Source organism: Gymnodraco acuticeps, unplaced genomic scaffold (assembly GCF_902827175.1).
Source record: "Gymnodraco acuticeps unplaced genomic scaffold, fGymAcu1.1, whole genome shotgun sequence".
NCBI classification, from domain to species: domain Eukaryota; kingdom Metazoa; phylum Chordata; class Actinopteri; order Perciformes; family Bathydraconidae; genus Gymnodraco; species Gymnodraco acuticeps.
Window position 1 is genome coordinate 1,614,255 of NW_022990510.1, and position 25,767 is coordinate 1,640,021.

Here is a 25,767-nt window from a genome sequence, read left to right on the forward strand (position 1 = left end):
AATGAGTTCTAACCGCAATAGCCAGGGGCTCAATTGCCAGTACAAATAGTAATGGAGATAGAGGGCACCCCTGACGTGTACCTCTTGATAGTGCAAATGGTGCAGACACTATGTTATTGGTTAATACTTCTGCATTTGGGATGCTATACAACATTTGTATCCACCTACAAAAACCCTCCCCGAACCCAAATCGGGATAATATTTCGAATAGATACGGCCATTCCACCCTGTCAAAAGACTTTTCAGCATCCAGGGACATAATGGCTGTATCTGGAGCCCCCCTTTCTGTATGTAAAATATTGATCAACCTCCTAATATTGTGGAAGGCCTGTCTGCCCTTGACAAAGCCATTCTGATCCAGGCCCACCAGTGTAGGCAGGTGATTTTGAAGTCTTAAAGCCAGTGCTTTAGCGGTCAATTTTGTATCTGAATTAAGCAATGATATAGGCCTATAAGAGCCACACCTGGAGGGGTCTTTACCTGGTTTTAGGATAACTGTTATTAATGCACCCTGTAAGGTTGGGGGAAGACAACCCTTTTCGAATATCTCCTCGACCATATTCAGGAGCGGTGGCAGCAGTTTGTTTTTAAAGGCTTTATAGATGTCTATGGGGATCCCATCAGGACCAGCTGCCTTTCCACCCTTCATGTTAGTCATAGCCTCAGACAATTCTAATAGTTGTATTGGTTTATCTAAATTAGCTTTTCGTTCCTCAGACAAACATGGAAAGTGTATCTCGTCCAAAAAAAGAGTCTTTGGGTCGCCAGGGGGCTCAGACTTGTATAGGTGATTATAAAATGTTTTAAATGATTCATTCATTTCTTTAGGATCTGATGTAATATTTCCAGCATTGTTTTGAATCTCGTTTATCGCTCTTTCGCCATGTAATGCCTTAATTCGCCAGGCTAGTAATTTGCCTGCTTTCTCCCCTTGGTCGTAAAATGACTGTTTGAGTCTGTTGATACTTGCCAAGGCTTTATTGGACGATAGTTTATTGTAGTTGGCTCTTTGTAATGTCAATTTGCATTGTAGATCAGATGTGTCGTTAAGGGCTATGTCCCTTTCAAGTTGTTTTATTTCTTTTTCTAAATCAGACATTTGACGACGGAATTTGTTCGATTTAGAGCTTGGGTAGCTAATTATCTGACCTCTAATGTACGCCTTAAATGCCTCCCACCTGACAGAGGGAGAGGTCTGCGTAGTGTTTATTTGAAAGTACATATCTATGTGAGAATCCAGGAAGCTTACAAAACTTGGGTCATGCAGCCACTTTGTATCAAAACGCCATCTCGGTGGACCCTTAAATGGCTTTACTGCAATGTAGTTGCTGGATATTGGCAGGAACTGGAACACGCTGTCGTATACGCCGATCCAGAGCATCCCAAACATATTCAATGGGTGACATGTCCGGTGAGTATGCTGGCCATGCAAGAACTGGGATGTTTTCAGCCTCCAGGAATTGTGTACAGATCCTTGCAACATGGGGCCGTGCATTATCATGCTGCAACATGAGGTGATGGTCGTGGATGAATGGCACAACAATGGGCCTCAGGATCTCGTCACGGTATCTCTGTGCATTCACAATGCCATCAATAAAATGCACCTGTGTTCGTCGTCCATAACATACGCCTGCCCATATCATAACCCCACCACCACCATGGGCCACTCGATTCACAACATTGACATCAGAAAACCGCTCACCCACACGACGCCACACACGCTGTCTGCCATCTGCCCTGAACAGTGAAAACCGGGATTCATTCGTGAAGAGAACACCTCTCCAACGTGCCAGACGCCATCGAATGTGAGCATTTGCCCACTCAAGTCGGTTACGACGACGAACCGGAGTCAGGTCGAGACCCCGATGAGGACGACGAGCATGCAGATGAGCTTCCCTGAGACGGTTTCTGACAGTTTGTGCAGAAATTCTTTGGTTATGCAAACCGATTGTTGCAGCAGCTGTCCGAGTGGCTAGTCTCAGACGATCTTGGAGGTGAACATGCTGGATGTGGAGGTCCTGGGCTGGTGTGGTTACACGTGGTCTGCGGTTGTGAGGCCGGTTGGATGTACTGCCAAATTCTCTGAAACGCCTTTGGAGACGGCTTATGGTAGAGAAATGAACATTCAATTCACGGGCAACAGCTCTGGTGGACATTCCTGCTGTCAGCATGCTTTGCACGCTCCCTAAAAACTTGCGACATCTGTGGCATTGTGCCGTGTGATAAAACTGAACATTTCAGAGTGGCCTTTTATTGTGGCCAGCCTAAGGCACACCTGTGCAATAATCATGCTGTCTAATCAGCATCTTGATATGCCACACCTGTGAGGTGGGATGGATTATCTCGGCAAAGGAGAAGTGCTCACTATCACAGATTTTTTCAGATTTGTGAACAATATTTGAGAGAAATGGTTATTTTGTGTATATAGAAAATGTTTTAGATCTTTGAGTTCATCTCATGAAAAATGGGAGCAAAAACAAAAGTGTTGCATTTATATTTTTGTTCAGTGTACTTGTCTTTCAAATTTGAAGGAGGGTGAGCAAGCATCTTGAGGAACATTCATCCCTCCAAAAAATATAGTTTATTTAATAATAACACTGAATATGTGAATCATAACAGTGATTGACAGCTGAGAGGAATAATATGATTGTTAATGGTATAATATTCATTCAGACAAACATCGATGAGACAGTTAATTCATGTACTTATTGCAGCAGTCTGCATAGATTTGGTACCCCTGCTGGTCTAAGAGTGAAACAAAATCATTCAGTTATATCTCTCACAGGCTCCGCCCTCTACTGGACTCTATGGGTACTACCTTACCCTGCGAGCATTCTCCCACTGAGACTTCTATAGACGTAGCCGGCCTTGGTCGGGCCTACCTGAATGCGCGTGGATCACACCGTATAAAAGGAGGCCTCGCCTCCTGACTATCATCCTTTTCTCTTCAGCAGCGGAAGTGATTCCACGAGAGACTGAGACATTTGAAAGAAGAAGAAGAAGAAAGTGAAAGTTAATGAATTAATGCTTTGACAAGTCTGCAGACAGACGGCAGGCTGGGGCCGAGAGGAACAAGATGGCAGCCTGAGCTGAGAGCTCCGCACAACCTCAGTGATTAATTTGAGTTTTTTACCTCCACTCTATTATTGACTATAGTTAAGAGTTGACATCTAAGGAAAGACTCCTGCTACAAAAAGAAAGAAAAAGAAAGAAGGATGCCAAGAAAAAACCCACTAGGCAACCAAGGCCTACCAGAACCGGAGGATGAGTCTCAAGAGGATGATAGAAATCCTTCGTTTGCTGAGATAATGTCCGAGTTAAAATCTCAACGTTCTGAGATAATTACTCGTCTCGATGGAATTGATAATCGTTTGGAGATTGTGACTAGTCAAGTCTCAACAATGAAAGGGCCTGGTTTGTTGTAGCTAGTGCTTCACTAGCTACAACAAACCAGGCCCTTGAGAATCAACTTCAGCGTATGGACGAAGCTGAACAAAGAATGTGGACATTAGAAGACACCTTACAAGCTACAGCACGGGACCTTCACAGAGCCGACAAGTTGATAAAGACGCTGGCATCTAAGACGGATGATCTCGAAAATAGAGGGAGACGTAAAAACCTTGTTTTACTAGGGCTCCCAGAGAAGTCAGAAGGCAGCCAATTACTACTTCAATATATTCAACAAAAACTATATTCCTGGCTCAAACTCTCCCTCGATCAGAATCTAGAGTTGGAGCGGGTTCACCGCTCTCTACGACCATATCCTGAACCAGGGAAGCCTCCAAGACCAATTATGATCCGCTTTCTACGAGTCAGAGATAAAGAAATGATACTGCAGTCTGCGAAGAAAATGTCAATCCACGAGGGTAATGCTAAACTCACCATTCGCACAAGGAGTTCGACCTGGTGATCAAATGATTCCTCGAAAAAGGCATGTTCAGAGGGTTTGCTTATCCTCATCGGCTCCGTATTCTTCACAAAGAGAAGATTGTGTTTTTTGAAGATCCCAAAGAAGCCGACACCTTTGTCAAGCAGCTGCAGTAAGTCGCTATTTTCTAACCTACCGGAGTGGAGGTAAGATGTACATTATTTTTTCTTTTTTCTCCTCTTCTCTTAATTAACTGTCATTGGGATTGGGGAAACGTGTGGAAATCGTTTTTCGCAAGGACACATTAAGAGGATTTTCCAGGATCTAACTGGTTCATTTGTATTTTGTTATATTTACCAGTGTCTTTGCTTCCGGCAACAAAGAATGACGTAACGGACCACACTAACAAAGAAGGTAGTGGAGGGGGTCTGACAAAACAGTAACATACCATTCTGTTTAAAATACAACCTTCCTCCTCCACTTTTATTTTTGACAGTTAAGATATCACCATGTTCACTCCTCCTCCGATCGTTCTTTTTTGATTTGTCTTGTTTTTTTATGGCAATATATTGTTTGACATGTAAATGACAATTTTCCATCTTAGCGCAGCTGACGTCCAGGGCGTTAGAGGAGGCATTTGCTCCGCTAGAGGCTCCGTGATAGCGGCGTTGCACACTGTTGGTTAGTGCCGTTGTCTGCTCTCTTTAAATCTGCTGCGTAGTTCCCCTGCCTTATCAATTCTCACAGCGGGATATGGCCGGGAATGTCCTCGGATATCAATAGCTGGGTCCAGGAGTGTGAACGTTGCCAAGTGGCAAAAGACTCAGGACATGTACCCCATAGCTTTATGGGCCACTTGCTTGCCTCACGACCCAATTAAATCTTGGCAATAGATTTCACCTTGTTGGAACCCTCTCGGAACAGGCTTGAGAACGTCCTTGTCATGACTGACGTGTTCAGCAAATTCACAGTAGCTGTCCCCACTCGGGACCAACGGGCCTCTACTGTGGCCCAAGTTCTGATTTACGAATGGTTTTATAAGTTTGGCATCCCAAGCCGTCTTCATTCGGACCAAGGAAGGAGCTTCGAGAATTCTTTGATCCAGCAACTTTGCTCTCTGTACGGTGTTGCAAAATCCCGTACTACCCCATACCATCCTCCATAATCTCCTTCGCACCTTACCAACATCTCGCAAACATGATTGGGCATCCTGTTTGCCTCAGGTGCTGTTCTGTTACAACACTACGCCTCATCAGGGCACTGGTGAATCACCGTTCTATCTGATGTTTGGACAGGAACCTCAACTTCCTGTAGACTTTCTCCTGGGTCGAGTGCAGGAGCCGGTACCTGGTGGGGTACAGGATTGGGTGGTCGAACACCAAGCCAGACTCAAAATTGCTTTTGAGGGTGCTCGTGAGCGGTTGTTGGCCGCTGCTGGCCACCGGAAAGAGCGGCATGACCAGCGAGTCCGGGAGGCACATCTCCCAGTTGGCCAAGTGGTTTACCTGAGGGACCATGGGGTTAGAGGGCGACATAAAATCCAGGATCTCTGGAGCTCTGTGGTCCACCAGGTTGTGAAGGCGCCATCTGGTGAAGGAACAGTCGATACTGTTGCCCCAGTGAACGACCCACAACGAGTCCGAAATGTCCACCGGGACATGTTGAAGGCTGTGGTTCGTCCTGAAACTGACGCTTCTCCACCCCGGCCTCCATCTCCACCTGTCTTGACCGCTTTGATAGATGACCCCTCTACAGACAGCGACCTATGGCTTGTGGTTCCTGACAATCACTCTTTTCTACCTGTAGTGGCTCCAGGTGCCACTTGTCCCTCCGTTACAACCGCTTTGCAGGTCAGGCCTATTCAGGAAATGCCTTACCCTGCAGGTTGCTTCTTGCCAGGTCTTTCAGTATCGCCAACCGACCAGCCCAGTACTAGCCATCAGGCTTTGCGTCGAACTATCCGTCCTACGGCTGGCCACCACTCAAACGTGTACCATCTTCCTCGATCTACTGGTCCCCAGGACAATGCACCCGGTATCCAATTCCCAGTTCGCTGTTTTTAGGCCTTGGCGTTAGCTTTAGCCTTCCCGTATCCATCGTCGGGTCGACGATGCAAAAGTGGAGGGTAGATGTGACCGGAGCCAGCGCACCGACTATTTAAGCTGAGGTGCCAAACTGGGTCCCTCCCATTTCCGCTTCTCTTGTGGTGGCTGCAGCTTGGCGTAGTAACGCAAATTGTTTGGCGTGGCGGCATTCATGTCCTACTCTCTACCAGACAGGTAAAGCACTGTGCAGTCATTTATTCATGGTCACAAGATGCACACGGCTGACACTTTCCCATCTTAGCGCAGCTGACGTCCAGGGCGTTAGAGGAGGCATTTGCTCCGTGATAGCGGCGTTGCACTCTGTTGGTGAGTGCCGTTGTCTGCTCTCTTTAAATCTGCTGCGTAGTTCCCCTGCCTTATCAATTATTTATGTCACAGCGGGATTTAGCCGTGGGATTTGCGGGTCTCATTCCCTCCCTTGTCGGCTCTGTGGCTGCGCCTGGCTGCACGGGGTGGTACGTATGAGCCCCTCCCCCATATTATAAATTAAACCGTCACTTTCATACAGATTTTATAGTAATTCCAATCCCCTTTCCAGGGGTGTTCTAACTATTCTTGCTCCCCACCTTTGGCCATCATTCCCGTCCCGTGCTGCTGTTTTGGCTCTCTGTGAGTTTTGGGCTCTCTGTGAGCTTCGCTCCTCGCTGTGGACAGGCCCAGACTGCTTGCTCTGGCCTGTTGCTGGAGCCGTTCTTGGCGTCAGGGAATGGTCCTAATACACGACTATAAGGACATTTATTATTTAATTTGTGTATTCCTTGCTGTCCTTTACATTTACTTTAATTTGATTTAATTTGTTTATTCCTTGCAGTCCTTTTAAATTTGCTTTAATTTGTTTATTCAATTGTTTACATTCATTCAGATTTGGTGTATTTTGTTGTTTTCTTTTGTTTATCCTTTTGTCAGAATTATAACCTTTTATCCTGTGCCGGACAGATGCTGTGAGCCTGAGGCGGCAGACGGTGGTGGTGGCAGTGGTTTTCTTCACATATCCGTTTTGAGTGGTGTGCAGTGTCACGGGTGATTTATTTTGGACCCCTTACTCCCCTTTTTGTTAACTGCCGCCGTGGTAAGCCAAGCCCTGTCCGTTTCCCCAAAGTGGGTATTTTATTCAAATGTATTGTGTGTGGTGTTTTTAGATATTTTGTATGTTATAAATACAACTGTATTCTGACCCTTAAAACTGTCTCTGCCTGTAGTGTAAAACGAACCTGATTGTCCTTAGCAGTATTAGACCTAGTCTTTATAATTTCCTGGGGGGCGAAACTCCCCCAGGAGGCGTTGTCCGCAACCGACTTTAAACACCTACCCTCAGCACTCCGCCACAAATGCATCTAACGTTCCGCTGTTCATTATAATAAAAAAACAGAGCATTAAACAAACCATCATGCTCTTACTTTGAAATCATGCGGAAATGTCGTCATCAGCGGGCCATCACGTGGTTTCCGAAAATAACCGAGTGACACGAGTAGATTTTAGAAGAGACCGGCGGAAAATATGTCTCAAAATTCCGTGTGTGTAAAAAGACGATCCACGAGCAGAAATGTGAGATCCACGAGCAGAGATTTGAGATCCGCAAGCGCATTTTTGGTCAACAAATACAAAATGGATTCACAAATGCCTGATCGAAAGTTGTAAATGTTAAAGAGATATTCACAGATCTTTTTTTTATTTGGGAAAATATTTAGCGTATTTGCTGATCCGTTTTACATTTGCAAATGTATTTGTGAGTTTGCAAATCTTTTAAATGCATTTGTGGATGGTGTTTTAGATTTGCAAATCACATATTTACACACAAATTATTTTTATGTTCACACAAATAATTATGAGACATATATATGCCCATAGATGTCCCTGGGATATCACGCCGCGTGGCACTTTCCAAATAGGATCGTCTTGATCTCCTGGGAGCCCCCGTGTTTACGGAAGGGCTCTATGGATCGATCTCCTTGCTCACAGCAGTAGTCAGTAGTCGCAGCGTGGCTGCTTCTTGCCCATCCCCAGAGGAAGAAACACTGTCCTACACTCCCCGCCCCTGCTGTAAACCCCAGTATAGGGAGCCAGCAGGTGGGCGTGTGCACGTGAGTGGAATAAACCGTGTGCTGTCAAAGCACTGTGCGGGTTATTGCCGGCGTGCTGTTGTCAGAAAACACACCTGGTATAATAGCTCCGATTAATGCATTTCACCGCAATGGGAAATACAGCGTTAATACGTGGGCGCGCGGCCCTCATGAGAGTCGCCGCGGTGCGTTCAGGGACCCCCGCAGGAGAACGGTGGTTTACGTTTGTAAACTCTAGTTCTGGAGTGAGGTGTGTGTGTGGGAAAAATGCATTCAGTAAAGACTATTGTATTTATCCCAGAGTAAGAGTCATTTCTCTCCATAGCCGCGGGAAGTAGGGGTGCTGGGGGTGCTGCAGCACCCCCTGTTGGCGAGTGGTGTACATTTGAAAAACTGAGTGACCACCTAAATAAAAATGATTAAACTACATAAAATAGTTATGATTTTACTTAAAATAAAATTAGCTGTATACAGTAGCATATAATAGTCATAGTATATATTTGTATATATCAGGTGGCTTGAATTTATTTTCCAAATAAGTAAAATCCGAGTCATCTAGGTCGTAGGTCTTGGGAGAGTGACGTAATTGACGCGACACACACACTGCAGAGTGACAACTTTCTAGAATGGCGCAAAAAAGGATTTTGGATTTTTTTTCTCCAACAAACAACCCAATAAAAAGAGTGGACCACCAGCTACTCCTCAGCCCACCACCTCTACAACTAGAGTAATATATATAAATTATCCATTATCTCATTACATTTGCGCATATTTTAACACATTTCAGGAACCGAAATCTGAACTTTGGATAAAGCCAGGTTCAAAATTCTCGTTTCATTTTGTAGTCATATTAGCATCTAAGGCTTTCACCGAAGGGATTTTGGATATCTCTCTTTATCACTCCATAAATCAGAAAATATTGTCAACAGCCCTAAAATATCAATTGTCGCCATGTTTCTAGGTATAACATCTTATATAATTCAGGCTATGAATGATATATGAACAAACTCTTCTGTAAAAGCCTTCATAATATTGATAGGAATATAACTGGAAGGTTTGGTGTATCTACGTGCAGCGTGCTACTGAAGTGGAAATTTCGGACTCAGAGTAGGAGAAAAAACTCATTTTGAGAAAACGAACTTTAAAGATTGCAGTGAGGCGCTAGCTAAACCCTCCTGTTCTCTGGATGACAGCTTGCGCATCGACGCACTCCGTGAAGGTATTTCATGTTCGGGTCATTTTTTTTTGTATAACCTTGCTTCGTGCAAGTGACAATTGTTGTCGTCTTCTCGGTGAACGTTTTTTTCGCCGTTCTTTTGCCATTTTGAGATTTCAATTTCTAGCTGAAAGCTAACCAGGAAGTGTTTTAGCACACCACGTGACGCATCTGAACGAATCACGTTGTCAGAAATTGACACCAGCCAATGAGATTTCGTTTCTTAGTTTAAGACCCCTTTGTGCTTTCACGATTGGTTGCTGATACAAAGGAAATGACCATATTTGGATCCGATGAGATCATTGTGCAGGAGAGACACAGCTTTCCAACGATACCTCTGTTGACATGGTGCACACAGCGGTCGCGGTACTTTATGTTACGTTAGAATGCTAACTTTTGGTGAATTTAGGAGAAATATACAGATGCAAATAGACAAACTATAGTAAAATGAACACTTAAATGTGTATTTTGTACGTTGTCTTTCCAAAAGCCTGAAAGAACATGTTATGGAATCAAAATAGCACAACATCTCAAAATTGACCAGTGCATGAAAAACGATGCCTGCCATGTCTCGCCTTTAACAAACAATTTATGCGGCTCGTATCGCTGACAGCTGGGCCCGGCCCGGCACCGCCTTTTAAAAAAAAATGTAAACGGCTCCATCCCCACTTTTGGCAGCACCCCCTGAGCAAAATGACTTCCCGCGGCTATGTTTCTCTCCACAATTCCACTTTTCCCCATAATATCCGTTTCAAAGAGACGGCATTGTGACGGCGCGCGCGGCCCCCCCTCCCCCGAGGGCGGGCCACGGTGCGTTCAAAGACCTCAGTAGAGAGGTGAGACGAAGGGAGAGGTGCCTGCACGGAGATCCCGTGCCCGTGGCGCCCTCCACCTCTTCGGCCCACCCCGTGGAACCGGCGTGCCGGCACTCACGGGTACGGGCTTTCCGTCTTTACGGATCTGACTGGTGGGGGGAGAAATTCTCTCGGCCCGGGACGAGGGGGCGAATCCCGCCTCCTCCCTGTATAATGCACAGATCACTGAGTCATTCTACAGAAACGCAAACTTTTGGAATAGCAACATGTCTTAAAATGTAGTTAATTTTCCTACATTTAAATGTAAACAATATTGGTTAACCCTTTGACTTTATGAATCCACATAAATGAGAGCTTAATGATTAAAAAAAAAAAATGTACTTTGACTTAAAGCAGTGGTCCCCAAACTAAGGCCCGCGGGCCGGGTACGGCCCGCCTCCACATTTGGCCCGGCCCCCTGAACAATACCAGAGACGCATTATGATTTTTTTAATTTTTTTTTTTTTTAAATTGAAATTATTTTTTTTTCAGTCTGGCCACGCGAATCCTAGACTAGCCCCTGTCAAAATGTTGTGACCTGCTCTATCTAAATCAGTCGCATTGACCCGAAGACACCTTTTGAGTTGTATACACTGTTGGAAAGAGGATATTCCTAGCTTTCTAATGATATCAGGATTGTTTTTGTACTTCAAATATTAAGCGAAATATGTCACATTATATAATGACTGTCACAGAGTCATCATTTTGAGAAATGCCTTCAAAGTTGTCTCTTCTCTGTAATCCATCGATCTGATTGATTATTAGCGGAGCAAATGATCAAAATAGTACCGAGGGAAGATATTTTTGTTTGGATGGGGAAGCTCGCGAGTGTGTGTGTATACGTGTGTGTGTGTGTGTGTGTGTGTGTGTGTGTGTGTGCTTGTGTAATTTTGCGTTTGTGTGTATTGTGTTTGTTTCCTGGGGAAAACAATCACGAGAAACACCGGCTGTTGTTATGCCTGCTGTGACGTCAAGTTACTCCGTTCACCGCTTGTAATTATGCTGAAGCTTCAAAGTTGTATTTATCATCTGAATTTGCCGAAACAAGTTTAATATTCTGAAAGCCAAGACTTTGTTTAATTGAAATCAGATGAAAACAAACTGTAACGGACCCTGCAGTGTTATCTATGATTACTATACTCTTACATTCATAATTTCAGCGGAGTGAGGGGGGGGGGCGGCGCTGCGGAAGAGCAGATTGCGAGTGAGAAATAAATAATTTGGAAATAAAAGTTTCATATTCTGAAAGCCAAGACTTTGTTTGTTTAAAATCAAACAAAACACCCGAACCCCGAAAAAATAGTTTTTTTTACGTAAATCCACGTTTATTTTGAGAGATTCTGCTCTGACAACTAAGCTAAACTTTTACCTGTTAAGATTGTGCACGGCACAACAGAAAGTTACAGTAATTTTCAATGGACTTTTTTTCTGTGAAGAACCCAGAGAGGGTTATTTGGTTATTATTTATTTTATAAATAGTGTTATTTATTTCATTAATAGTGTTATTATTTATTTCCTGACTTTTTTTCTGTGAAGATCCCGGAAAGGGTTATTAATATTTGGTTATGTGTGGCTTTCTAGAAAACAATAAATGTTTACGTTTAGACACCCATGCGATCGTCACACTTTTTCTGTTACAAACTGACCTGGCCCCCATCAGAGAAGGGAAAAGTTATGTGGCCCTCACAGGAAAAAGTTTGGGGACCCCTGACTTAAAGAATGCTTGTGCCATCTTTTTGTCACTGGTGTTACCTCATACCTTTAACAATATTAAAGGCTTTTTAGAAATGTTTTTTTCACAATCTATTCTGCACATATAGTCAGAGGCACAGTAGGATAATGATAATGCAAAAAATTAGGAGATTATGTATTTATTTATTTTAATCAGGTTTGTGAAAAGTGTGATTGTGTGACGTTTGCTTATTAACACCATCATATTTTTTCTATAATAATAACAATATTTGAAGGACAATAATACAAATGTAATGATAGTATCCTTAACATCCTAACTCTTGAATGAAGCAAAGATCAATTGATATAAAATCATTTACAAGTCAAATGTGACACTTTTGATTTCATATGACTGAAAAAAAACACAGTAACACCAGTGACACAATAAAACACCAGTGACACAAAGAACACTAAAGATTGTTTTATTCAATATGAATTACTTATTTGAGATAGAAAATGGTGTATTTAGTACAAAACCAAAGATTATCACTGACATTAAGTCAAATAACTTTAACAACAGTTAAAAACACATTTGAACTACTCAGGAAACTACTCAGGAAACCACTCAAATGTCCATTAAAGTACATTCTCAAGCTAATGTGCCATTGGCTGCTACTACTACTATGTTGCTGGACTAAGGGGGGAAACTTAACTTGGAACTGTCCTCTTTATGTCTGTAACCACAGCTGCTTAGTTGTTATCCATCTGCCCCATGATGAACTCCCAGAGTTCCTGTTCAATCTGAACTGATCGCTTGTTTACTGCCAACGGCTCTGGGATTAGGCACATGATCTGATCATCCCCATACCAGTTCACATCTTCTCTGGGGCTTGGCCAGAAGAATCTATTGATGCCGTTCCGGTGCATGCACTTTACTTTAACATTGTGCTCCTCCACCTCCAGGATTATGCCTGGGTAGGGCTGGTCATCATATCGCACAACACACCACTGCCCACTGTGGTGGTGTTTGATGACATCTGGTCTGACATCCAGAGCTTTCTCTGCGTGTTCCGTTGCCACTAGGGGAACCTCCTGTAGACTGTGGCATGAGCAATCAAACACCCCCTCAGCAGCCTGGCAGAAGCAGCTAATGTCCCTGTATTTCAGGATACATGGGGAGATGCTAAGGACCTGATGCATCTTCATGGTGCCTTTAACTGTGAAGAGAGGCACTTGGTGTAGACTTTCATCCTTCTTCTCAACTTCCTCCTCACTCACATATAAGAGCTTCACCTTGCTCGATTCCTTCAGCTGCTGATAGAATCTCTTTGCATCAGGTATGTCCTTACCCTGGCGAACCAAGGTGTCAGCTGTTCTCTTCAGTGCACCCCCCACCCCATCTGGTGCACCCTTCCCATGACTTGACTCGAAGAAGTTCCATGTGATCTTTGAGAACCCCACCTGGTGTGGTGCAGTGGAAATCATGTAGAAGTTCTTTCGGTTTTTGTACTGGGTGGCAGGGCCATCACTGAAGAGGTGAAGGTGCTGCACACCAGGGTGATGATCTGTAAGCATTTCCAGGATGGGGTCAAGATGAGCCCATACAGCTGGTGGGTCATGCCTTCTGCTGGGGGAGATAGTGCAGAAGGGCATGGTTGGCAGGTCCTTCAGATATAGGACTCTGGTGTGGAGGGTCACCTGTTGATGCGATCCCCCAAAGTGGACTGACTGGATCTCGTTTGAATATTTACCTGTGTAATTCTCACTAAAATCAATATGGATGAGGCAGTCCTTGGCGGTCAGATTCTCTCTGAGATTTCTGTAGGCGTTGTATTGCCATCGGATATTGAATATATGTCTCCGAAACTTGAAGAGCCTGTCCTGGAATTGTGCCACAAGTTCATCCTCTTGTATTGGGACATCTTTCTTCACAGTGATTGTGCTCATCCTCGTCTCTTCGCCTGGTTTGGAGTAGTCCACCTTCTCCTGGCACCACTGTGTCAGAGTTACCACCGTATTTGGTGATTTGGTGAGAGGATAGGTAGTTTGTTTGCAATCCACACATTCACCATAGGCACATAACTTGGAGGTGTTGCAAACAGTGCTGTCTGACATTTCCACAGGGTTTTTGGAGTTTGAGATGCCAAGTCTGTACAGTTTATCAGCCATGAACTGTAAGTTCTCATGGGTTTTACACTGGCATGTCTCCCTGTCTTTCTCATTGGGTGTAACCACCCAAAATGGTCTCTGTCGGCAGAAGAAAGCATAAGAAATATGTTGGAGCTCTGCTACAAATTTCTTATGGAGGTTAAGCAGGGAATAACATAGTAGCCTCCTCTGTTTCTTAACCTTCCTGAGGGTTAATGTGTTCTGTCTCACAGTCTCCTTCTGTGTTTTGGCCACTTGGACTTGTTTTGGTGTTCTCAAGGTTCGAGACGCACAGCCAATGCTCTTCTTGCAGTATGTCCTGCATCTGTATTTTGTTATCATCTTTTCTGACAGTAGCTGTGCAAGATTCTGTTTGGATTTGGTTTCCTTCAATGCCTTATATTTCTGTTTCAGTGCTCCCAAAAGAGCAAAGTGGAACTTCAGGGCTTTTCTGACTGGAGGGTTGACTTGCTGACCTTGTAGGATTTCCCGTGTTTTTGCTCCTGGGCTGTTCAAATTAGCACACTGTAGACGTGTGTTACGTTTCTTCAACTTTTCACATTTTCGTTTGCAGACAATGAGCTCATCTTTCAGTTTCTGAATTTCCCTTTGCTTTCTTTGAGCATCTTTCCTACGTACTCTCCTCCCTTCTTGTAGTTGTCTGTAAAACAGAAATTATTAGCTTAAAAAGGTTTCATTTCATTGGTTTCATTTAGGCTCTTGACTATTTTATTTACACCATCATTTTACCATAGTTTTCACTCATTTCACCCTCAAGTTTGTGTGTGTGTGTGTGTGTGTGTGTGTGTGTGTGTGTGTGTGTATACTTGGTTTTCCTACAATATCAGGACCACATGTCCTGGTAATGCTGGAAAACCTGAAAGATGCTACAATATCAGGACGTCCCCATTTTGTACAGGGGTCATTTTCAGGGGTAAGTCCTGATATTTCACTAATACAAAGCTGTGTGGGGGGGTGTGTGTCCTTGTAAAGATATTATATGTTGGGATAAAATCACTGTTGTGGGGACTATGGGAAGGTGTGCATGATGTCCTTTCCCTGTAATGTACAGTAGTTACCAATCCTTGTAGGCTATGGTCTGTGACATATTTTACTATTGATCACTGGATTCGTAACATCTCAAGTTCCGTATCTACCTTGAAATGCTGGGTGATCTATCTAGAGATGATGGGTGGGTCAATGCTCCTGCTCTGCGCCTTTTCCTGCATCTTGCCTGGCGGACCTGCCATGCCTTGCGTTCACTTCTCTTCTCCCTTGCACTTTTGTCACTTCTTTTTTTTGTCTGAATATCTTTGACATAGCCCCGTTTCCTTTGCTCTAGGTATGCTGCTCTGCACTCCGGATCTGCATCCTTGCGCTGTCTGTAGATTATCTGCTTTTCAGCTGCAGTTAATTTAGCCATACCTGACAAAAGGAACAATAACAATGACAATAGGAAGTTGTGATCATGAAATGGGTACTAATGAGTTATACTTTATGCATAACAACTTCTTTAAAAGCTTTTACTAAAGCTTATTTACACAAGATAGTCACTGGTGTTACTGGTCGTCACTGGTGTTACCATGAGGAGCAGTAACACCAGTGACAGTAACACCAGTGACCATTTTCATGAAATGTATATTTTACAAAATGGCAGCTACAGTACCTCAAACCACATGTTGCTAATCATGCTAAACTCACTAAAATATGTAATTTAATCAATTTGTATTATATATTTTTTACATTTCTCTTCTTAAAAAATAGGTCATACCAGTGACTCTAACTAAATGTCTTGTATGAAATTATGAGATAAATGAGAACATTTCCAACATTTGAAAAAAGACAGCAGACTGACAACGTACCTTTCTTCACAGTTCTTCAGGAAGTAGGACGTAGGAAGTGATGTCACAAGTCTTTGGATTTTTTCAGAATAGGGATTTTTGTTAAGCGGTAACACCAGTGACATGACACCAGGGGACAGCTATTCCCATTATATTATTTATAATATTTAGTTGCCATTTTATTTTTTTATGTTATATTTGCAAACTCTAAATATGCCCCTACCAGTGCTTCTCAAAGTGTGGTCCGCGGACCACTGGTGGTCTGTGAGCGCCCCCTAGTGGTCTGTGAGTATATTGGTAACATTTCACATTTGAAATAAATACATTTATTTCAGTTTTCCGCACTCTCGCGGGAATATCTCCGCAGTGGAGCAAGGTTAAATTTCACTTTCGATTGCATGACATAGCCCAGCGCAACACCTTCATCACACATGTTGCCACTTGTTTGTACCATTTTCAGGCGATTTGTAATCTGTTCTAGAAAAACGGTGTGTTTTTTTATATTTGTGGAGTCAGGTGGTCCGCGAGTGTTTTTTTATTGGTTAAGTGGTCCTTGGTATGAAAAAGTTTGAGAAACACTGCCCTAAACCTCAATACATGACATTGGGGACAAGCACTTTTCTTGTACTTGGAATTTCATATAATTGATTAAAAACAAATATTGCCCAATTCTTGGCTCAAATAGGTTTAATTGTTCAAAGAACATTTTACATTATTCAAATATATAAATTAAATGTGACTAAGTATGTTTAAAGTGTATGCTTTCTGCAAAGGCTGGGGACAGAAAAGTGTGCGTTTCTGTAGAATGACTCCACTACGTTTTTTAATAAGAATGAGGTTCATCTGTATCCAAATCTGAGTGTCTTTTGTTTCCATAAATGCTACACTTACACACAATGTTAACCGTACAAATTCTCCATTCGCTGTCCCAGCTGTAGCTCCTGTAAAGGAGGTGGCTAGTGGGCATGCGCAGATGAGAGGGATGAACCGCAGGGAGTGCTATCTAAACAGTAGCGTGGCGTGGGGAAAAAAATAGGGGAAGCCAATAATACGTCCTTTCTTTTGGGTCGGGGGTGTGGTGGTCAATGTGATAACGTAACCAGATGAGTGATTACAGCACCCGGTATCATTTTACACACATTTGTATCAGATGCAGGATTTACACACGCCTGTTATCTAGCCGACAGGTCCGCACGCACTCTCCAGCCCAAACTCTAATAAGCATTCATTCACAAACTAAATCAGGAGACCTTTAACGTTTTACGTCCGATTCACTCCTTTTTTCCTCGCTGTACACAGCTCCAGTTTGGGCATTGGCCTGTCAGCAGATTGTATTTGTTGTTGCTGCTGTCGCGGAAGTTTAGTACAATTATTTTTGATGAAATACTCCAAATCTCCACCCTCCATAATTGCACTTGCTTCAGTTACTTGCTACTTTCTAACGGCGGTGAGAGTGATGCAGTGACACTATCTATCTTCTATCGATTAGATTTATGATTCGAAAATTATAAAAGTAGGGTAGACATGTGGATATTATCCGACTGAACAAAACGTGCATTTATCTGACAGGTTTGTTTCCCACTAACCTTATTTCGAGCTATTTTCCTAAATCCTATGGAGAAATCTCATTGCCCTTTTGTCGAGGGAAACCGAGCGCAGCTTACTTCCGGGTTTTAGGATGCGTCACTGCAACACTATGCGATTTGATTGGATTGTGAGGCAAGGGAAGCCAGCCGCCTCTGGCTTCCCTTGGCATGGCCCTGACCAATCACAGGTTGGCAGTGGCATCACGTGAGCCTCATCTGATTGTCAATCCCTCCATTTTTTTTCACCAAGGGAAGCCAGATTCGGCTGGCCTCCTCTCGCAACAGTGAGTGCAATCTAGTGTTTCACCATAACATCTAGAGGGGCGCTGTTTGTTTCACTCTTTGTAAAATAATCAATGAGAATGGGGGAGAGACGGGCCGGCAGCAACACACAGCAAAGGAGAATTATCTAAACAAAACAAAGTGTTTTTATTTATTTATTTAAATTATAACTACAATCCGAAAAAACAGGGGAAGCCTGGCTTCCCTTGGCCTCCGGGAGAAAACGCCACTGTATCTAAAGGAGAGCATTATGCGGGTACAGGGACATTGTGGCCGGCGTATTACTGTCAGAGAACACACTAAGCCTAGAGCAAAGACTCCAATGCAGTTTACCGTAGTGGTAAAGGCTGCATTATGGTGGAGCGCGCGCTCACACAAGAGCGCGCGGCGGTGCGTTCAGGGTCCTCAGTAAATAATCGGCCCTTTTCTGTGTCAACCCTCCATGGGCAAATCTTCCCTTCGCGGGGAGTTTTGCGGCGGAACGGGTCACCAGAGAGTATCACAGCTTCATAGCTGCTGCCCCACAGCTGAGGGCCGGTCCATTAACACAATGTTCTGGGGAATGGAAACTCAGCTGTGTGTTAACAAGGTGGAGGGACAGGAGGACGCTGAAACGGGGCTATTCACTCCAGTTTTGCAGCGTCCCACTGTACCACATGTCTATACACTGTACCAATGTATCACATGGACCACTGTCTTGTGTGTGTCCCACACACCCACCTCTTTTTATGGGCATCCAAGAGGTAAATCTGTCCTCCCAGACATAGATCTGTTTCCTCTCAGCAGAGATTCAGGCTCTGATGCAGAAACAGGCTGTGTCTGTTGTGTATCCCTCAGCACAGAGAAAATTAGTACCTGGTTCTCAGGAAGACAGGGGAATTCAGACCTATTCTACAGTAGATCTCCGCGGCCTGAATCGCCACATTTCCGGCAGGAAATTCCGCATGTTAACTATGAAACAGTTGCTGGGGCTTGTGCAGCCAGGCGATTGGTTCACCACCATCGACCTGAAAGACGCGTACTTTCATATAGAAATTGCTCCAGAGCACAGGAAGTATCTGCGTTTTGCCTTCCAGGGGATAGCCTACGAGTTCAACAGGCTGCCGTTGGGCTATTCCCTATCCCCACGCACGTTCAGTAAATGTGTGGCCACAGCGCTACAACCGCTGCGCGCCCACGGCATGAGAGTTTTCTTTTACTAGACGACCTCATAGTCATGGCTGGGTCCCGGGAACAGGCAATGTTTTGCACAGCACAATTGATCACACACCTAACCAAATTAGGCTTTGCGATCAATTGGAAAAAGAGCACCCCCATACCTCACCAACAGGCGTTGTAGTTGGGAGTGGTGCTCGATGCAGGCGCGCTACGCGCCACCCTGTCAGGGAGCAGAAGTGCGTCCCTTCTCCGGGCGGTTCACAGGCTGCGACAGGGGGCGACAGTGACAGCTTTAACTGTCATGCAGACTTTGAGTCTCATGGCGGCTGCTCACATTGTGGTTCCGCTGGGGTTACTGCATATGCGCCGCCTGCAGAGGTGGTTCTCCAGCCTGTGTTTGGATCCCAAGAGGCACAAACGGCGGCTGGTGACCATCCTCCCCTCAGTGGAGGGCAACCTCCGGTTTTGGGGGTCCCCGGATCACCTCCGGAAGGGGTCTCCACTGGGACGGATGACTTCCTACATCACAGTGTTCACGGACGCATCCAGAACAGGATGGGGAGGGACCTGCCTGAAGAGGGCTATAGGTGGGCGCTGGGCTCTAACAGAGTTTCGACACAGCAACCTCCTAGAGCTACGGGCGGTAGTGTTAGTCCTCCAGCATTTCATGCCCCTAATTCAAGGGAGACATGTAATGGTCAGGAGCGACAACAGCACCACAGTGGCTTATATCAACAGGCAGGGCGGAGTCCGCTCCGCCGCCTTGTTGACCACAGCGGAGAGACTGTGGTTATGGGCTTCAGAGGTGGTGTTATCTCTGAGAGCCCTCCATATCCCGGGACTGGAGAACAGGGGGGCCGACCTCATGTTGAGGGGCGGCCCCCTGCCAGGCGAATGGACGCTTCACCAAGAGGTGGTGAAGCAGATCTGGGCCCAGTTCGGGAGAGCGGAAGTGGATCTGTTCGCCAGCCGGCGCAACAACCACTGTACCCTGTGGTTCTCCATGGCCCTGGGCGACGACCCGCCCTTGGGGGTTGACGCGTTTGCACACGAGCCATGGCCAAGGAAGCTGCTATACGCCTTTCCACCGCTGCGTCTCATTCTCCCTCTCCTGGGGAGAGTGAGGCGAGAACGTCTGTCAGTCATCCTAGTGGCTCCGGACTGCGTTGGGGCGCCGTGGTACTCAGAGATGACACAGATGAAGGTGGGCCAGCCCTGGGCGGTTCCCCAGTTCTGGGGGGCGATGTCTCAAGAGGCAAGTGCCTCTCCAGGCTTAGCTCCAGAGAGGGACAGGCTGAGACTGGGTGGATTGTCTGACAGTGTTATTCAGTCTATCCAGGCAGCTAGAGCTGGATCCACCACAGCCTGTTACAGGCCAAGGTGGCTATGATTCCAGCGATGGTGTGAGGAGAGGAGAATAGAGCCCCTATCGTGTGAGTTGGGCTCTATTTTATCCTTCTTACAGTTACTGGTGGACAGAGGGCTTGCGCATTCCACAGTGAAAGTGTATGCAGCAGCCATCTCGTCCTGCCATGAGGGATTTGGCGGCAGGTCAGCCTTTAGTCAACCGCTGATGTCGCGGTTTTTACAGGGGGTCAGGAGGCTGGCTCTGCGAGTGCATTGCACATGCCTACGGACAGGCAGGGAGAGCCTGCCCCACAGGGATTCGTGCGCACTCCACACGGGCTGTAGCTGTGTCAACAGCCTTATTCAACGGTGTGAGTGTGGAGGATGTATGCACAGCGGCGTCTTGGTCGACGCCAGGCCCCTTCATAAGGTTTTATCTCTTGGACATTTCGGGCTCTTTCTCCTCGTCTGTGCTTGCGGGGGCAACACAGGACTGGTAGGGGGGGGGTTGTGGGTCAGTTGGCATCTGACCCCCTCCCCAGACGTAATGCGCCTTCGCTGTTCTCGGGCCCTCTGAGGGTCCCGGGATGGGCGAGGGGCGCGCTGGGCCCTTACAGCCCTCCACACTTTAGTCCACACACTCTGCAAGGGGTGAGTGTGGGGCAGGGGCTCTGGCGCTCTCCCTGTTATCCTTAGGGATTCAGGGAGGCAGGCGTGTAGTAAACCCATTCAGGGCCGAGGGGGCTCTCCCCATCCGTCTATGGGCAGGGGGGGGTCCCCCAGCACTGTTTTTTGAGCACACTTTCTGCGAGGTAAGCACAGCAGGGTGTGCTCTGTACGTATTGTAACCCTTGTTATATTAGCACAGGCGGAGCCCTCTACTCAGGGCACTGTCTGTCCTATTCCGCTCGCTGAAGAGAGGTGTAGGATGATAGTCAGGAGGCGAGGCCTCCTTTTATACGGTGTGATGCGCGTGCATTCAGGTAGGCCTGCCCAAGGCCGGCTACGTCTATAGAAGTCTCAGTGGGAGAATGCTCGCAGGGTAAGGTAGTACCCATAGAGTCCAGTAGAGGGCTCTGCCTGTGCTAATATAACAAGGGTTACAATACGTAACCCAACGTTATTGTTCAGTTACAATCATTCAATGATGTCTGCCACCTTATATATTTATATTTAAGGCTTTACTGATGTGCCACAATAATGTCACCTATTATTATTGAGTTAAAATATTAATATTGTGGCTTTCCAAGTTAGCATATGACTGCGATTAAATCAGCATATACTTCTGCCAGGGGATGCCACCCCTGAAATTCTCCTGCCACCCTCTTGCCACCCCATGAATATTTTTCTAGATCCGCCCCTGGAGGCGACAGTAGACAATATGCCTCTACGTGTTGCTGGTTGGTCTTTCAAAGTGTTGTTAAATCTGAAGCTATCTTCCTCTATGCTCCATGTTATCCCTAATGCTCGCTCCATTGGCATATAATTGAAGGTCATGTCCTTTGTCTTGGTGTCTATTGCACATTCTGATGATGGTAAGCTCTGTAGGACAGCCAGGCTGTTTGACCCAAATTTGTGTAGACGGAGACCACCCTTTGTACATATCTCTCTTGCCTCGTGTGCCAACTGTATTGCCTTTTCAACGGTGTCTGCACTTGTGACTCCGTCGTCCACATAAAAGTCTCTTGCAACAAACTGGGATCCTATTGGATGTGAGTGACTGTTTTCCTTGGCTAGATATTTCAGCCCATAGTTAGCACAGCCAGGGGATGACACTAGTAATTTCGTTGACTAAAACTATGACGAAATATGTTCGTCAACAACCTTTTTTTCCATGACTAAAACGAGACGATGACGAGACGGCACCGACGGCAGTAAACAATAACTGTAACGAAATCAACATGCAATATCGTTGACGAATAGTGACGAGACGAAACTGTAGTTTACTAAATAAAAACTATGCCAAAATCTCTCTTTACTTTCGTTGACGAAAAATGAAGAGACGAAATATTATCAAAGATAACGTTACATTTCTGATAGTCAGTTTTTCTCCCAGCAGTTCCATTTCCGGTGCTGCGGCTGGGCAGCAGCTGTGTGTCTGTGCTGCGCGCGGCGGTACATTTGAATTACACCGGGGAGCGGCACACTGTGAACTGTCAGGAAGACTCGGGTCTAACTCATGGTCTAACTAACCTTATTTAACAGAAAATAAAATGGCAACAACAGGGCTGAGCAGTGGTCGCGTTAACCGAATACCCAAAGGTGGGAAACTCTTTACCTTCCATGAGAGCGATTGTTACCTGGCGATTCCAACGTGCTGCTAGCCAATCAGTAATTTTCTGTATTAGCTTTTGGTTTTCTTCGCAGTCATTTAGAATTTATTGACCCTTCACATGGGGCATGCTTTGCATTCAGGCTTGTAGGAAGTCAGAGAATGTTCTTAACCCTTCAGCGTCTTTGGGTTGTATTTTCTGACATTTTGACAGCTTCTCCCTGAGAGCTCTTTGGATCACAAATGGCTGCCCAAAGCGTTGATTGAGCTTATTCCACGCATCTATCGAGCAGGGATGCTAGTACTTACTTGTGAACCATATCTCAACGACTCACAAAGTCAGGTTTTCAAAAGAGAAAATAAAGGAGAGAAAGACAAGAGAGAGGGACTAGAGGGCAACAGTAGAGGTTTCTCAATACTCAAATTTCCCCTCCTCGACTCCTATCCTCGAGACTTGGTGCCGCCCACAGGAGATGCGAGCGGAGGACTGAGGAGGGGAACCGAGGAGAAAGAAGGGGAAGCAGCAGGCGGTTAGAGAAATGAGAACTCCTCTCCTCTGAAAAGAGACGTCCATTAATGATGACAGGAGGCACAGCAGCCCTCTGTCTGATGGACAGATGTGTTCATGACCACTTATATATTTACTTTTAATTCATTCACAGTGCGGTATAATGAGAAAATAACAGGCTACAGATGCAGACATATACACACACACACATACATATGTATAATTTCAGAATCAAACAAGTATGAGAGCACTCTCATAATAACGTAACACAATCTCTCTCTGGTCGCTGAAATGGGGAATTGAAATTACGGGCCAAAAGTTGAACAAGTATTAAAAGTAAGCATAGGACACCAAACCAACTGAGACCTGTCTGTCCGCCGCATCTACGCACTGTACAACACACACACCTACAGCTCCTAAAGCATAATCAGGCTACAGCCGTTGTGTATTTTATTATGTGAAGCACTAAATGGTTTTAGAAAAATATCGACTCTTTGTTTGTAGATATCTACTAAACTAAAGCAAATAAAGAGAGTAGGCCTGTTATACTGAGTGATATATATTATACACACTGCTCTGCTTTCTGCACGGACCTCACAGCTGTTCTCTCTGGAAACATCGCGTCGCGATGAAAGCAGTTACTAAAATAATATCCAGGGGATGCATGCAGAGCTGTCATTGGCTGAGATAAGTCCGGCCGTGCGTCACGCCTCCACCGTTCCCGGAAATGCATCCGCGGAGGAGCCGTGGAGGAACCATCAGTGTCTCCTCGGTTAGAGCTCTTCCAGAGAGCCTCCTCGATGCTCGATCCTCGGTCCTCGATGTGCATTTAGAGAAATGAGATGTCATTCAAAATGGCGCGCTGAAATCCATTTCCGGGTCACTACCAGAGGAGTCGAGGAGGGGAAATTAGAGTACTGAGAAGCCTTCCTTAACTTCCATGTGTTCAACCCAAACTGTAGCCGATGTGCACTCTTTCAACCGGTGCACTCGCATCTTGAACGTTTATGCCCGTGCACCGATGCGAATCGGGAAATCTTAACATCCCTAGTCTCCATGCTTTAATGTTCAAAAAGCTCTTTATTTTTCTCATACTATCTGTGCTGCAGCACCACTTTTCACCCTCTGTCTGAAACCATAGTGATGTCACTATGTTACAGAAGTAAGTGGAGTCCAATGGAGGCATTTCAGGCAGAGGGGGGAACACAGGGATTTTAGCCTTTGCAGACCATTTACATGCACACAAACCTATAGAACACACTGCAGGGAAGGGAAAACCCGAAAAATCAGAATAGGGTTCCTTCCAAACTGAACCCACATATCTGCATAACTAGAGCTTTTCCAAAGTCCCCTTCAGACTGTATGTATCATTAAACAACAGCTTGATGTTTTGATATTTTTGTGATTACAAAATAATGATCTTAACACTAAAGTGTAACAGCTGGAAAAGGTCCACTCAAGGGTATTATTTATGAGATAAAAACCCTATTTCAACCATGTTCCCTTATCTAAACAGAAGAAGAATATATGTAAAGGGAAATTAAATTGTGAATCTTATTTTTATAAAACATAGTTTAGGTGATTGCAATGAAAAGCCTGAACAGAGATTAAACAAACTTTCACATGAGACACAGTCTGAAAATTGGACATAGATATGTCTACTTTTGGGAGACAGAGATTAACTCAGTTTGTGGTGTTCAAAGTTTTAAATTAACTTTTTTTCTTTACAGAAAGCGTGTGCGGGGTCCTCAGGATGGTAGATGGGTGTGTATGCGGGTGTGAGGACAGCAGCAGCACACACTCATGGAGTTGGAGGGCTCTGAACAGCCAGCCTCAGTGGACGTGGACCAGTGCCTGACTCTGGACTGCGTGGCCTTCCTCTGCCTGCTGCTGGTGGCCATGATCATCCGCTGTGCCAAGGTCATCATGGACCCCTACAGCGCCATCCCCACCTCCACCTGGGTGGAGCAGCACCTGGAGGACTGACACACTCAAACATACCTGCTCCTGTGATCCTCCAGGAAAGGAAGGTTCATAAAGAGTTCTGTTATGAGCCAGTGCTTGTTTACGAAACCCAATAACTCCACACAAATTTGATTCAAGAAACACAAAAACAAACAGGCAACAGGGGAAATTAAAAAAGACGAAGGAAGCCAATAAGAACATGTTTTTCCTGGTACTGATCTTATTTTATACAAATGCACAATCTAAAATGTTTCTTTTTTACATTACATTGCATTTAGCTGACGCTTTTATCCAAAGCGACTTACAATAAGTGCGTTCGACCAACAAAATACAACTTGAAGAAAACAGAATCATATAAGTACATCAGGCTTCATAGAGCAAAAACATTTCAAGTGCTACTCAACTGGCTTTAGATAAGCCAGTCCTTTATTAGTATAAAAGTGCTTCGTTAATAGTTCTATCGCTCGAAGTGGAGTCGAAAGAGATGAGTTTTCAGTTTGCGCCCTAAGATGTGCAAGCTATCTGCCGTCCTGATGTCAATGGGGAGCTCATTCCACCATCCTGGAGCCAGGACAGCAAACCCACGTGTTTTCGCCGATGGGAACTTGGGTCCCCCTCGCAGCGAGGGCGCAGCGAGTCGTTTGGCTGATGCAGAGCGTAGTGCACGCGCTGGGGTGTACGGTTTAACCATGTCCTGGATGTACGAAGGGCCAGATCCATTCGCAGCATGGTAAGCAAGTACCAGTGTCTTGAAGTGGATTATAGCAGTTACCGGAAGCCAGTGAAGGGAGCGGAGGTGCGGAGTAGTGTGGGAAAATTTAGGAAGGTTGAAGACCAGACGAGCCACTGCATTCTTCATAACAAACCAAGAAGAGCCATGTTCAAC

The 25,767-nt window shown here is 45.1% G+C and overlaps 1 protein-coding gene across 1 annotated transcript in view; it reads left to right on the plus strand.

Annotated features, from left to right (window-relative positions):
• LOC117553151 (cortexin domain-containing 1-like) overlaps positions 1-25,196 on the plus strand; it is a 48,724-nt gene extending 23,528 nt beyond the window's left edge. The window contains exon 2 of the mRNA XM_034226970.1: positions 24,647-25,196. Coding sequence (XP_034082861.1) covers positions 24,720-24,902 — 183 coding nt within the window. The 5' untranslated portion in view covers positions 24,647-24,719 and the 3' untranslated portion in view covers positions 24,903-25,196. The remainder of the gene's footprint in view (positions 1-24,646) is intronic.
• The last annotated feature ends 571 nt before the right edge of the window (positions 25,197-25,767 follow it).